Genomic DNA, 14,980 nt, shown 5'->3' on the forward strand with positions numbered 1-14,980 from the left:
CATAACCATTAAAGAGGACTTTAAAATACAACTCATTTGGAGTCTAAACATGATTTATCTCCCTGCTCCCAATCCAAAGTTAGCACTTATTCAATATATTAAACGTAATAGGGCAAACCAACATTAATTACCCTATGGGAGGTAGTCCTTACAGTAGTGAAAAATAAATGTAGGAGTTTTTCACTACAAGGACATGTAAAACTGAATCCCAGGTATCCTATTTTTTTATGAAATGCACCCTGCTGTATGGGTCTTTATGTCTTACCTTATGAATGACTGTTATGTATTAAAAAAGGAAGGTAAAAGATGTATTTTGCTAGGTTGAAAAGGCATTTTTATACTGCAGTACAGGCTGCAGTGGCAGGCCTGAGACCAGTTGTAAAGTGCTACTTTAATGAGTGGCACAATGAGTGCTGCGGACCCACTAGTAGCATTTAATTTACAGGTCCTGGGTATCATGCAGCATCATATTCAAGGGACATCTAAGTAAATTAAATGTGCCAATTAGGGTTAGGCAAATTTTACCATGTGTTATGGAGAGAGCACAAGCAGTTTAGCACTGGTTAGCAGTGTTATAGTACACAGAAACCTATTGACAACAAAAACAAATTCAGAAAACAGAAGGGGAAGGCAAAATGTTTGGGGTGACCCTACAGAGAGGGCCTAGTCCAGGACTCCATATCTAGAAAGAATCTTGGTGGACGACCAGTATGGTCGTGCATTGTAGTCTAGGAGATAGATAATCTTGGCTTTATTTTTCACATAGTTCCATTATTTGTACCGCGAATCAATACAGTTTCTTAGACTCACTTCTTGTTCTTTAGGACCTTAAGAAAGACCATTGCCTTTCTCTAGTTTGAGGGCAATCTCATTGTGATATGGGTTATCATATTGTCATTCTCAGGCAATATTTTACATTTGGCCTGCCAAAAAACGTATTAGACAGTCTCAAAGTGACAGAACATTTCATATGTCCAGCTACATTGTCTAAGGAAAACCGATCGTATTTCATCTCAGCTTATTAACCATTACTAGTTGCTTGTTAATAAAAGAATTTCCTTGCAAAATGCGGTTGCAAATTGCGCACCAATTTTTGTAAGCATTACCTTTTTTTTTATAAACCTACCTATGTACTAAAAGGTAGGTTCTAAAAATAAGGAATTCTAGTGGATCACAGACAAACCTGCCTAATGGATATTAATTAGGCAGTTGGCAATTTGCAACCCCCTAAGATTGGCTACAATTGCAAGGTTCGGGGCTTGCATGAGTCAACAAACGATCATACCTATTATTGCTTTTCAATTTTTTTTTTTTAAAACAACCTGATTTAGTGGAAATGGGGTTGCTTTAAAAAAAAAAAAAATTAAACTTGCTAGTGACAGTTGGCAGTATTCCTTTGGACCACTCCCTACTGCCTTGTAGCTGTATCCAATTTTGTAAATGTGAAGGGGTCAAAAGGTGACTGTCATGTCGTTCTCTTTCACATGTAGAATTGTTTACTCTTAATCTTCTAATAGATTGTACATTGTAGCAGGATTCCATTCCCTGGCTCTGCTGACACAGTTACTGGGGAAAGAAGTCCTGTGTAGGCTGCATCCTACCTTGCTCCTGTGTTCTTCCTGAAATAAACTTATTTCTACAATTCTATGGATTATTGAACTTTACAGTGACCCCTTCCCTTTTCCCAACAAGTTACCACCCTAGACGTGGAAATCTGTAACTAGCAGCAAACCATTGATACCGTGGGTACCGAATAGCAATTTGAAAGGGACTCACTCAAGCCACCCTTTCCGAATTGCGATTTGGTATATGCATGAGAATCTGCGTACTTCACCACTAAGAACTTTACTACATCTGACAATACATTGCTGTATCCAGGCTGAAGATCCTGTTTAACTGGCGAGCAAATGTACTCTATATGTGCAGCTATACTCTTTTTTGTTCTGCTTTGAAGGCGTTGCTGCACATCCAGCGCTTCAGATGTGCATGCCTGGTGCTCATTCCTTCTCTCAGTGTGCCACTGTCCTATGGATTGATCTTTCCATATTAGTCCAACTCCTGGCTACCCATTTATTTTCTCACAGAGAACTAAAGACCTTTCTCTTTGCCTTCTAGGTTAAGTTCTCTTGACTCCTGACTAAATTTTAGTGCCTGAACACTTTCTGATAACAGTGTGCTTTAGAATCAATCAATTAATTACTACTTCACAACTTGTAGCAGACATTTGTTAATTGTGCCATTCTCTAAGTTAGCTCTTTGGTGCACCAGTTGCCTATGAAGGAGTACTAAATAAATGCCAATTGATAGCAATCATCATTCATGCATGTTGATACAGTAAGAGTACCTTAAATTGATATAGGAATATTTTTAAATGACTTGCACTGTTTCCTTGGTCAATGTTGTTGCTACCTACCCCACTAAAGGGCAATGTTCTTATTCGCTTCAAACAAAATGTATGCAATTGCTTAATATTTCAAGCACTGGCCTAAGATTTCCTACATCAATGTGGCATGAAGTGGGAATATTATAGATGGGTATGAGAGTAACTATTGCCTGAGAAGAAAGGAGAGTTGGAAATCTAGGATAAAATAGTGTAATCATGTAATTTGTGAGAAAATGAATTTTGTTTGTAGTATTGATTCACTTTGCATTTTCTTCTCTCTTATTTTAGGCCACATTGTTCAACAATGCTGTCCATAACATGGATATGGGTTTTGCAGGTGGTGATAACTACTACCCGTTCAGAGAACCCTACACCAATTGGTCCTTGTGCATCGTTGTGCAGTTCTAGAAATTTCTGTGGCTGCTCATCAATGAATTTAAAACATTTTCCTACAGGATTACCAAGTGGAATTCAGTATCTAGATTTGTCAAACAATAATATCTATCAGATAACTGGAAATGATCTGAAGGCTTATGTGCAGCTAAAAATACTTCTATTGCAATCTAATGAAATTAAAACAATAAATGATGATGCTTTTAATTCCAGTAGGAATCTAGAACATTTGGATTTATCCTACAATAACTTGACTGCTTTACTATTTTCTTGGTTTGAACCACTTTCTTCATTAAAGGTTTTAAACCTTCAGGGGAATTACTACAGAACACTTGGAACAAATCCCTTGTTTACTCGTCTTCCAAGTTTGAAATACTTCAGATTCGGTAATCCTTATTTTTTGGCCATAGAAAATCATCCCTTTGAAGGAATAACAGACCTTGAACTACTTGAGCTAGAGGCTATAAATCTTAACAGCTACCAAAATGGAAGCTTGAGCACGTTTAAGAAAATAACTCACATGGTTATAAATGTTAAACAAGATTCCCTATTTAGTATTCTTGGAGATATCATAAACTCAGTGACTTGGTTAGAAATTAGGAATGCAGATTTTAAAAGTCCCAAGAGTGTAGCAGGAATGGATGTCTTGATTCCTTCAGTAGTACAGAAACTCACCCTTAGAAATGTCTCACTGACAGATAATAGCGTATTAACATTTATTGAAGTCTCAAACAGGTACATACATGTGCTAGAATTGGACATAGAAGAGTGTACATTATATGGAACAGGGCAGGCAGGTAAAGTTGTATTCACTGGGCCAGGCTCGATTAGAGTAGTGACTATCAGAAGTTTACTAATTCCAGATTTCTTCCTATTTTCTGACCTACATTTCCTTTATACCTTACCTGTAAATATGATAAGTGTAACATGTGTAGACACAAAAGTTTTTTTGGTTCCCTGTGAAGTTTCACGATCATTCAAATCATTGCAATATCTTGATCTTAGTAACAATTTGCTTTTAGATTTACCATTGAAATTTTCCTTCTGTCATGGTGTGGGTGGGGAAGCTTGGCCCATGCTGAGAACTTTAAATCTTAGTAGAAATTCTTTGAATCATTTAGGCAGCGTTGGAGAGTACTTATCTGAACAAAAATACCTGACAAGCCTTGATATTAGTCAAAATAACTTTGCAAGTCAAATGCCACCAGTGTGTCACTGGCCTAAAACACTTACAAATTTAAACATTTCAATGTGTCAAATTACACGGATAAACTCATGCATTCCTACAACCCTTGAAATGTTGGATGTTAGCAGTAATGCACTGAGTACCTTTGCAGTCAGACTTCCGCAGCTCAAAGAACTTTACATTGCAAAAAACAAACTGATGAGGTTACCAAGTGCCGCTGATTTGCCGTATTTAATATCGCTAACGATTAGCACAAACTCTTTCAATGGCTTCTCCGAAGAAGAGTTGGAGCCTTTTGCGAACTTAAGGGCATTGGATGCTCGAGACAATAACTACAGGTGTTCATGCTCATTTTTATCTTTCATTCATAACCACAAAAGTGTTTCTGGTATGTTAACAGGTTGGCCAACGGACTATGTATGTGATTCACCATCCTCCATGAGGGGAATTCAAGTTGAGGACGCACACCTTCCTTTAATCTGGTGCCATCAGACGTTAATTGTGTCACTAATATGCAGTGTGGTGCTATTTGTAGGAATCATCAGTGTGGTCCTTTGCTACAAATATCATGCAATCTGGTATGCCCAGATGATTTGGGTATGGCTTAAGGCAAAGAGAAAACCAATAAAGGTATCCATGAAAGAGATCTGCTATGATGCCTTTGTCTCCTACAGTGAAAGAGACTCTGAGTGGGTTGAAAACATAATGGGGCATGAACTAGAGAATGCAAACCCTCCATTAAAGCTTTGTATACACAAACGTGACTTTGTTCCCGGTAAGTGGATCATTGATAACATCATTGACTCTATGGAAAAAAGCCGCAAGACTCTCTTTGTGCTGTCGGAATACTTTGTGCAGAGTGAGTGGTGCAAATATGAGCTAGAGTTCTCACACTTTCGTCTTATTGATGAAAACAACGATACCGTCATTCTGATACTTTTAGAGCCGATTGACAAGGAAACAATTCCAAAGCGATTCTGCAAGCTGAGGAAAATCATGAACACAAAAACCTATCTGGAGTGGCCGCTCGAGGAATCTCAGCAACATATATTTTGGTTCAATTTAAGAGCTGCATTGCAATCAGAAAATTTCCCGACATCAACTCGGACTGATCCGTTACTCTAATTAGACAGCTTTGGCATAATTTTGAACTTTTATATGTTTGAAAAATAATGTTTCGCTAAGAATGTAGAGGGACCAATATGCTAAATTGAGCAGAGACTGCATTCAACTATAAAGTTTCTTTCTAAACTACTAATTGCAGAAAAAAATAGATTAATCTGTAACCAAGATCCTAGGATCTCATGGACTCAAGGTGTATCCTTGAAACAGCCCTGAACCTAAAGGTGAGTTTGACACTCAAAGTGACTGTACAGTATCTGGATAATGTTTTGATATCTATGTTGCACCCACATTCTCATGTGGTTTGGGAATTTAAAGAAGGGTGATTTATCAAAGGTATATTTTCTGAGATTGAGTTACAGTAGGTCCAGGAGGTGATTTGGTTGTTTTAATGTAGAGGGCTTGCAAGAGTGCATACTTAAAATGCTCATACATGCAAATCAAAAATAAAGAATGTTAACACAGTTTTTATTGGTGTAAATTCATACTATGTAGTGTAAAGTAATCACCAGAGCATCATGGTGCCATCAACTTGTGGAGGAAGCAGAGATCTGACAGTTTTTGCATTATAGTTGAAGCTTCAATCTTCGGTTCATCAGTGAATTTTAAAAATGCAATACAGCCCTAAAGTGACTCTTTAATTCACAGTCTCAGATCCCTGCAGATGTGCAACATTGTGAAAGTAGTTTTAGGCCCAGTGACGTACTGTAATTACAAAACTGCATTTTATTTGACCTTTGTAGGAATCCATTTAATCATTTGTTTCAAATTCATGACACTCGCCCACCCCAACCCCAACCTTCCTAACAATACTCCTGGCACTTTATTTTAGTGTCACTGGGATGGGGAAGGTACAAATAACTAGAAAATCAATCAATAAATAAGACTGTATTCTGGCTCTAAGTCATGAAAGCACAAAATATACAAATATAACATAAAACGGTTAGAAGTATATAATATGAAATCTTCAATATAAAAACCATTATGACATCCAATACCTCCTTACTGCTAAGCCAGGTCCTGCAACAAGGTAGTTATATGCAATACGCCAAGAAGTACCAGGCGTCTCCCTGACTGATAAGGCTCATTAACTTAGTTGCATAACCAGCTAATCCTATAACTGAAGGTCAAGCTGTATATCAGTTAATACACAATAAAATAGATTGGCCAGCGATCAAAGGTCAAAATATATAAATACTCTAGTAGATATTCTTATATCATATATACTGCACATCCTATTCTCCATTAATAATATCAGTTCCCATTTTGCAGATTGCCACTATACAAATATCCATGTGAAATGCTCATCTTATACCTTACTCTTCACACACCCATCAGAAAATGAGAAACAGCAAAGACTATCAATCTACTTGCAGCAAATCTCAAGATCTTGAGCGCTTCTTCGTACTCCCTGGTTCCCAAATTCCTACAAAGCGGAAAACTCCAACACCTCTTATAGGTCACATACGTTGAACAGAAAAAGATAATGTGGTCAATGGTTTCTTTTGGGTCACCACAGGCCGGGCACTGCAGCCCGTTGACCCATGGCGTATTCTTCCACTTGGCAGTATAGGCCTGGAGAGGCAAGGTTTCATACCGGAATTACAAATACAGTCACCTTGCTAGAGGGGTTTTATTTAATTCAGGAAGTCCTCAGGTTTAAAGGAGTTCTTAACTGTAAAAAAGGCATAAGTTGAAGATCCATGCCTTGACTAAAAGTGTTAGAAATATCTCTATATTGCCAATATACTGTTTTGATAAATGATTTGGCAATAGCCCCAGCCTGGTCCCGGGTACTCCATAGACCATGAAGGCTAATCTTTGTCAGTGTGTCCTTCACATACTTTAGCCATGGAATTACACAGAAGCCCACTTTTGACAAGATTTCCTCTAGCCCTTGGTGATAGGCAGATGACCCTGGGGTATCCCAGATTGTCCTCCAGTAAAGTAAGGGGTACAGTGTTAATCTGTCTGAGAGATCGCTAATCCTAAAGTCCAGCCTAAGTGGAAGCAGAGGTATACTTACAGGTGCACCCACCAACTAATGTCTAGAGCAATTTTCCATTGCCAAGAAAATCTGATTTGAACTACGGAGGATTTCACGTTGAAAAGAGTGACATTCCATATGGTGAACTGTGGCTCAGTGACTCAGGTTCAGCTCCCCACTTCCCTCTGTTGGTCCCAGTGAAACAACTCAGTTTTTGTTGACCCACACATAAAAATGCATGGCTTAGAGGGAGCAGATCAAACTTTGATCATAAAAACATAAACTTAACTTTTATGTATAGAAAGATACCCATTTATGCACTCTAACAGTAAGAGTTACAAATGCACTCTAACAGTAAGAGTTGTAATAACAAAGCCTACACGTGTCAATCTATCGCTCATTCTAGATTCCAATTTTAGGGACAAATTTATCAAAACTTTGTGCTGGTGAAAAGTCACCAAAGTGATGCAAGCTGATACAAACTCCTAATTTGGGATTTACTTGCTCAAAGTTGCCCGACAGAAAAGAAAAGTCACACCTTGTTTCAAGGGGGCATGGTTGCTGTGTGAGCATTCCCACACTACACCCCAAAATGTATGATGCAAAGCCCTATCTACTAACATTTGTAAATAGAGCCATATGCCAACAAAATGTACCCTAGAAAAGTTTTCTTTTCCAATCTTTACTAATTTTGCATGTGTGCTGTACTGTACAGTACACAGTGTGGTAAATGTTTAAAAGTACATTTAAGTATAGCATTTTGTAAGTATCCTTCCAGTATATACAAGGTAAAGGCCCACCTATACAAAAACCTCTCATCAAATTTCACAAAGCCACCCGACAGCTCAGGTCGGACGCACTATTCTTGGCCAGCGTCCCTAGAATAAGGAAAACACGCACGGGCGGCCGCTGTTTCGCATACAACGCCCCTAAGCTCTGGAACAGCCTCCCCCTCAGCATCCGCAAAGAAAATAATCTGCTCACATTCCGCAGAATACTGAAAACCTGGTTGTTCCCCCAATAATCACGCCCAGGAGAACTGTTAGGCTGTCACGATAGCGCTGGGACGCCCAAGGGTAGCTACGCGCTCTACAAATCCCTAATCAAATCAAATCAAATAGCACCTATGGTAGACTCACACAGACTCCTTTGCACTATGGCGCAAAGCCTTCTGCATGGCACTAGGCAACCAGAACGTGCACCAGCACTTGGGAAGACTGCAGCAATAAAATATCTTAGTAGATATGGCACTGTCCTGCTCTCTCCCTCTCACACAACACAGTCAAGCAACTTAGATAGATTTGTAAATTTGCCCATAGAGTTAAAGTTTGAAACTGAAATGGAGGTTCAAAAGACACTTCTCCTAAGTAATGTCTAATCATCCAATTTGGAGATCCACTACTTTGTATAACATGTCTTCCAAAGGACACTGTTTACTCTGCACATCATCTTCGAACCATGCAACACTTTCCTAGTATGCCTCACATATCACGACAATCAGTTGTGGGAAAAGCAAGAATCATCCAGTTAGGGTGAAGTAGATAGACTTGGCAGGATAGGGCCTGGAGACCACCTCCCCACATGGGTAAAAATGAAAAGGCATTTTCCTCTAAACCATAAGTAGTTGCCAGCAGCCACCTGTCTCCTTACATTCTGGTATGAGGGAGCAATAACCACCATCGACTAAGAGTGGTGGTGACATTTGGTGGTGGCCAGAAAAACATAGCTCCCTCTGTGAGCTAACTGAATATTAGACTTACCAAAGGGGAAAACACAGGATAGGTCACATCAAGATCAACAGGGGCAGGGTAGCACATCCTCCCTTTCATCCTTATAAACGTATTTTATCATCAGTGATCACCCTTGACTGGCTATCAAATGGAGTACATTTCTAGACTGTATGAATAGAACCCTTGACAGGCTGACTTATTCAGCATCTTGTTATTAGCAGTGTGTGGGAATACTTCAGGAGACCCAAAAAAACAGTTGTTCACACTAAGAAATTTTCGAGCAACACAACACTCATATATTTTGATTTGCTGCTATGTGTGGTTCTGTTGTGAACACTATAGTTGTTCCCATCTCAAGTTGTCTGCCTCCAGTAGAAAACTTGGATGCTTGCTGTGTACGCAGATATCTTGTAATGGATGCCTGCTACAGTGTAGACTGACATTTGTATTGATTACGCACATGCTTACACACAAGCAATATGGCAACCCCCAATGAATCTCAAGACCAACATGGCATTGTCCATGAATGTAATCATGTGGAGTTAACCCTACTTAAATTAGACTGTAATAGGTTAGACGTGAGAGATTTATTTTGAAAACATTGGAGAGAAAAACCCTGTAAAATCTTTGGGTTTTTGACCATTACTTAGGAGAGGTCACACCAATTTGCTGATTTGCCAGTTCCAGATCCACACTTTGCTTTCAATTGGAGAGATATATCAGGGGATCCTACCATAGAACCGGAGAGCTACTCCTATCCTTGGCAAAGCATGATCCTGTTCTTCCATGGCATAACACTGACAACAAACAGCTAGATTTGCTGTTTCAAATGGTATGTTGTGCTTTCCATTCCAATTGTTTGAATGGAATATTGTCTGATGTTTTAGTGTATTAAATTAGCGTAGGGTGTAGAAATATTATTAGGGTCTGGAGTTGGCTTAGGATGCTGGAGACAGCATTACAATCATAAGGACAAAGACCTTTACAAAAAATCAATAAACAATTATAAATTCATAATTTTTTAAGATAAACCAGCGTTATTCACCTATAACATTGAATTGGCTAAGGATTCTACTAAAGAACTGTTCAAAACAGTTAAACTGCTCTTCAAGTTACACGAGAAAAAAAAACCTCAATGCCAGTCAAGCTTCCTGAAAGACACTGGTATCCTTTATCTATTCCAAGGTTGAGGATGTTTATTCAATGCTTACAGCTAATCAAACAATGACCCCAAACCAATCAGATGATTTTCCATTACCAATCAGCTCTGAGTTGCTTACTAGGTTTTCTCCATTAACTTCGGACTACATACTCCAACCGATTGAATCCACAAAATCTGGATCTCCTGAAGATTCTTGCCCCCCTAAATTTTTAAACATACACCTGAAATAATTTCAGATCACATCTAAAACTATCTTTAATAAAATGCTCGACACCAGATATTTTCCAGAAGTTTTCAAAATAGCCTCTATCTTACCTTTTATCAAAAATCCTAATCTCCCGCCGACTGAGCCAAATAACTAATGGCCAATATCTCAAATGCCACTCCTAGCTAAACTCATAGGCAAGGCGGTAAATCAACAATTAACCACCCACATCAATGCAAACGATCTTCTTGCTGAACACACAATTTGACTTTAGAAGCTAAAACAGTACAGAAATGACACGTATTGTGGCTACTGAGGGCCCGATTCACAGAACTAACTCAAGACAAAATCCTAAACTTACTACCATTTTGGTATTCACAGAAGGCACTTACTCATTTCGGTATTCACAGAGGCACTTACTCATTTTGGTATTCACAGAAGTTAGGAGTCCTGAATACCGAAAGTCTTAAAATTAGGATTTTTCTCAATTTAGTAGTAGTAAAGTTAGGACTCCTAACTGTAGGACTCCTAAATGCCTTCTGTGAATACCGAAAGTCTTAAAATTAGGATTTTTCTCAATTTAGTAGTAGTAAAGTTAGGACTCCTAACTTTCGGACTCTTAAATGCCTTCTGTGAATACCGAAAGTCTTAAAGTTAGGATTTTTCTCAGTTTAGTAGTAGTAAAGTTAGGACTCCTAACTTTAGGACTCCTAAATGCCTTCTGTGAATACCGAAAGTCTTAAAATTAGGATTTTTCTCATTTTAGTAGTAGTAAAGTTGAGAAAAATCCTAATTTTAAGACTTTCAGTATTCACAGAAGGCATTTAGGAGTCCTAAAGTTAGGAGTCCTAACTTTACTACTACTAAATTCAGAAAAATCCTAATTTTAAGACTTTCGGTCTTCACAGAGGGCATCTAGGAGTCCTAAAGTTAGGAGTCCTATCTTTACTACTACGAAACTGAGAAAAATCCCAATTTTAAGACTTTCGGTATTCACAGAAGGCATTTAGGAGTCCTAAAGTTAGGAGTCCTAACTTTACTACTACTAAATTGAGAAAAATCCTAATTTTAAGACTTTCGGTATTCACAGAAGGCATTTAGGAGTCCTAAAGTTAGGAGTCCTAACTTTACTACTACTAAATTCAGAAAAATCCTAATTTTAAGATTTTTGGTCTTCACAAAGGGCATTTAGGAGTCCTAAAGTTAGGAGTCCTATCTTTACTACTACTAAACTGAGAAAAATCTTAATTTTAAGACTTTCGGTATTCACAGAAGGCATTTAGGAGTCATAAAGTTAGGAGTCCTAACTTTACTACAACTATATTGAGAAAAATCCTAATTTTAATACTTTCGGTATTCACAGAAGGCATTTAGGAGTCCTAAAGTTAGGACTCCTAACTTCTGTGAATACCGAAATGAGTAAGTGCCTTCTGTGAATACCAAAATGAGTAAGTGCCTTCTGTGAATACCAAAATGGTAGTAAGTTTAGGATTTTGTCTTAAGTTATTTCTGTGAATCGGGCCCTGAGAATATAAGGGCACATCTAGATAGAGGAGAAAATGCTGCACTGATATTGTTAGATCTCTCAGCAGCATTTGACATGGTCAATCATAACATCTTGATGAACTGTTTGTTTTCGCTAGGAATTAGAGGATCTGTCCATGCAATCCTAACATCTTTTTTGTCACAATGTGAGCAATGTGTGACTTTGGACGACGACATCTTCAATATCTTTACTCTTCCTTACTGAGTCCCAAAGGGGGCTTCATTAAGTCTCGCTCTTTTTAACTTATACATTACTCCATTGACTAAAGTAGTAAAATTATTTGGGTCCTCTATTGTTTCCTTCCCTGATTACACCCAAATTGTGGTCTCAGTCTCAGGAAATCCAGACTAAACTGTAATCAACTTCCATAATTGTATGTCACACATTGGAGGCTGGAGGAATAGAATCTGCCTAAAACTTAACACAGAGAAAACGGAGATTCTCCTCTATAGAAAAAAAAACAATACGTTTTGGTCACATCGCTGATGGCCTCAAGACATGGTAACCCTACCCAAATCAAAAGAAAAAGTAAGGAATATTGGTGTCATCTTTGACAATAGGCTGATGTTCAACAGCCAAGTCAACTAAATAGCCTCCTATGTCTTCTACACACTAAAAATAATCATAAAAATTCTTCCCTGCATCCCTTCCAATCTCCCAATAATAGTTGTTACAGTGCTATTCTGATCCAAATTAGACCACTGCAATGCGCTGTACATCTATATGCAACAAAATCTTCAGACCATACTACAGACTTTACAAAATGCGGCAGCCCGACTCCTGTTCGTACTCTCAAAACACAAATCAACATCCTTTGCTCTTAAACAGCTGCACTGGTTACCAGTTAGAGAAAGGATAGCTTTCAAGACTCTGTGCATTGCCTTCAAGGCATCACACACATAGGCCCTGAATACCTTATTAAAAAATACTCTTGGTACATTACAAACAGGCCATTACGCTCCTCAACATCAAAAAACGTAATTTTCCCAAAGTTCAAAATAGTCTTTGGGAAGGAAAAAGTTTTGTGGTCAGACCAGCCAAACTGTGGAATACCGTTCCACATGATTTAAAAAATGTGTTCAGTCTACTGCTCTTCAGGAATGCCCTCAAAAGATGGCTTTTTACCCAAAATACCTAGCCTCTTTTTCCCCTATGTATTCCCAGCTTTATCGTTTCTCGCCCTCCTTCTTTCTATGCAACACCAAGACAGCTTAGGGCATACGAGTACTCTATAACATAACATAACATAACAACGAATGTTCTGTGCTCCATTCAAATGGCTTAAATGGCAGGAATATTGTCTGATTTTTTAGCGCAGAGTGTAGAAATATCACTAGGGTCTAGGATGGTTTTTTACATGCAAAACATTATTTAAAATGTTCTTATTGTTTCCATTAATAACAACAATTTTAACTGCAATTTTATTTTCCTTCTGTGTTGTTATCGTAAATTTTATCTGAACAAGATGAAGATTATAAAGTAAGCTTTTAAAACTACAAAGTCACAATTTCTTGCAATGTTTGAGTATGTTGTCTGTAAGATGAACACATTGTTTTGATTTCCACTGATATGTCCCTGAACATGTTTATTTGGACTACTGTTAAGTAACTGGGAACTACTGCCTGTGTAAAGAATAGCTTGGTGGGCGTGTGTTAGTGCTGCAGTCCGCTGGCCTTCTTTATCTCAGCGCATGCACTGTACTGAGTTGTTGCACTGTGGGCCCGAACCCCCTCCACCCCCTGCTGTTCTGGAAGAACTCTCAAGAATTTGTATTAATTTGCACCCAATGTGTGGCAACAAATTCTACTGAACTTTTCTACTAGTTTGCAAAAACACACTCAAAAGCCAAAATATCACCCATACATGGAGACGCTCATTGTCATTTTGGTTACTCCCTGCAGATTAAAAAGGAAGCCCCATTTACCACAGGGTCTGTCAAGCTTGACAACTTAAAGGTATTTTTTCTGTGGTTTCCACATTTTAAATCTAATGTTTAAATGTAAACTGCTAGTTTGGCGGCTCCTTTAGGGATAAAAAGTAAATTACAGACAGGCAGTTACACAAAATCTTTCAAGCAATCAATCAAAGTTGTAAAGCGCACTACATACACGCGAGGGTCTCGAGGTGCTGGGGGGAGCTGCTACTGCCTGAAGAGCCAGGTCTTGAGGAGCCTTCTGAAGGTGAGCAGGTCTTGGGACTGTCATAGATGGAGGGGGAGGGAGTACCAGGTCATAGCGGCGAGGAAGGAGAAGGATCTGCTGCTGGAGGATGTTAGTTGGATGCGTGGGACGGCGGCAAGGGTAAGGCTGGCGGAGCGGAACTGGCGGGTGGGGGTGTAGAAGTTGAGTCTGTTGTTCAGGTAGGCTGGTCCGGTGTTGTGGAGAGCTTTGTGTACGTGGGTGAGGAGATTGAAGGTGATCCTCTTGTTGACGGGGAGCCAGTGCAGGTCTCTGAGGTGGGAGGTGATGTGGTTGCGGCGGGGGACGTTAAGGATCAGTCGGGCGGAGGCGTTACAGACCATTGTGTCCCTGATAATAGGAGAGCAGTCACAATTGTGGTACACACGCATGCATTGCCTTTGAGACTTTTACTCATAGGTGGAGACAGATGGTGCAACAATGTACTAGGACAGAGCATATCATTACCTGTAAGTTACTCTTAGCTACCAAGAACACCAAAATTGTTTTGGTGGGTTACTAACACACACACAGAGACACACACAGACACACACACAAACACACACACACACACACACACACTGTTTGGGTCCTCTGAGTAATTAAGGGGCCATTTTGCCTATATTGGTTGGGTATATACCTTTTCCAAATCCTGAAACACTGACTTTAAATGACGTAGTAGGTCTGTTAAACTAATTAGGTAATGTGTATAGGTGACTGATACAATAATACGTATTACAGTTGATGCAAAATAGCAAGCTTCAGTCCAAACGAGGAGACCATAGTAAGCTCCAACTCCGTCTCGTAGGGTGCCGTGAACAGGCGAGAAAGAAGGACGGTGCGGACTCTCGATGCCCTACAAGACGGAAATTGATTAGAGGTTATTAAAGGGTCCTCTTTAGCATAACTGTCCACGGTTTCCCACAAACTTTTTGTGTGGCGAATCCATGTTATCCCTACACTTGAGGTAAATGCCTACTCAGTGTGATCAAGACGGTTTTGACCATTTAGGATCTAATGTGTGCATCTTATTAAGCATGTTACTGCTTTATCTTTGATTGAATACCATGTATTTTAAACTAATAACTC

The 14,980-nt window shown here is 39.0% G+C and overlaps 1 protein-coding gene across 8 annotated transcripts in view; it reads left to right on the plus strand.

Annotated features, from left to right (window-relative positions):
• TLR2 (toll like receptor 2) overlaps window positions 1-13,208 on the plus strand; it is a 192,954-nt gene extending 179,746 nt beyond the window's left edge. For all 8 annotated transcript variants that reach the window (XM_078676956.1, XM_078676950.1, XM_078676953.1 and 5 more), the window contains one exon: window positions 2,672-13,208. In XM_078676956.1, coding sequence (XP_078533082.1) covers window positions 2,688-5,087 — 2,400 coding nt within the window. In that variant the 5' untranslated portion in view covers window positions 2,672-2,687 and the 3' untranslated portion in view covers window positions 5,088-13,208. The remainder of the gene's footprint in view (window positions 1-2,671) is intronic.
• The last annotated feature ends 1,772 nt before the right edge of the window (window positions 13,209-14,980 follow it).

The sequence above is a fragment of the Lissotriton helveticus genome, chromosome 2_1 (assembly GCF_964261635.1).
Source record: "Lissotriton helveticus chromosome 2_1, aLisHel1.1, whole genome shotgun sequence".
Lineage (NCBI taxonomy): Eukaryota > Metazoa > Chordata > Amphibia > Caudata > Salamandridae > Lissotriton > Lissotriton helveticus.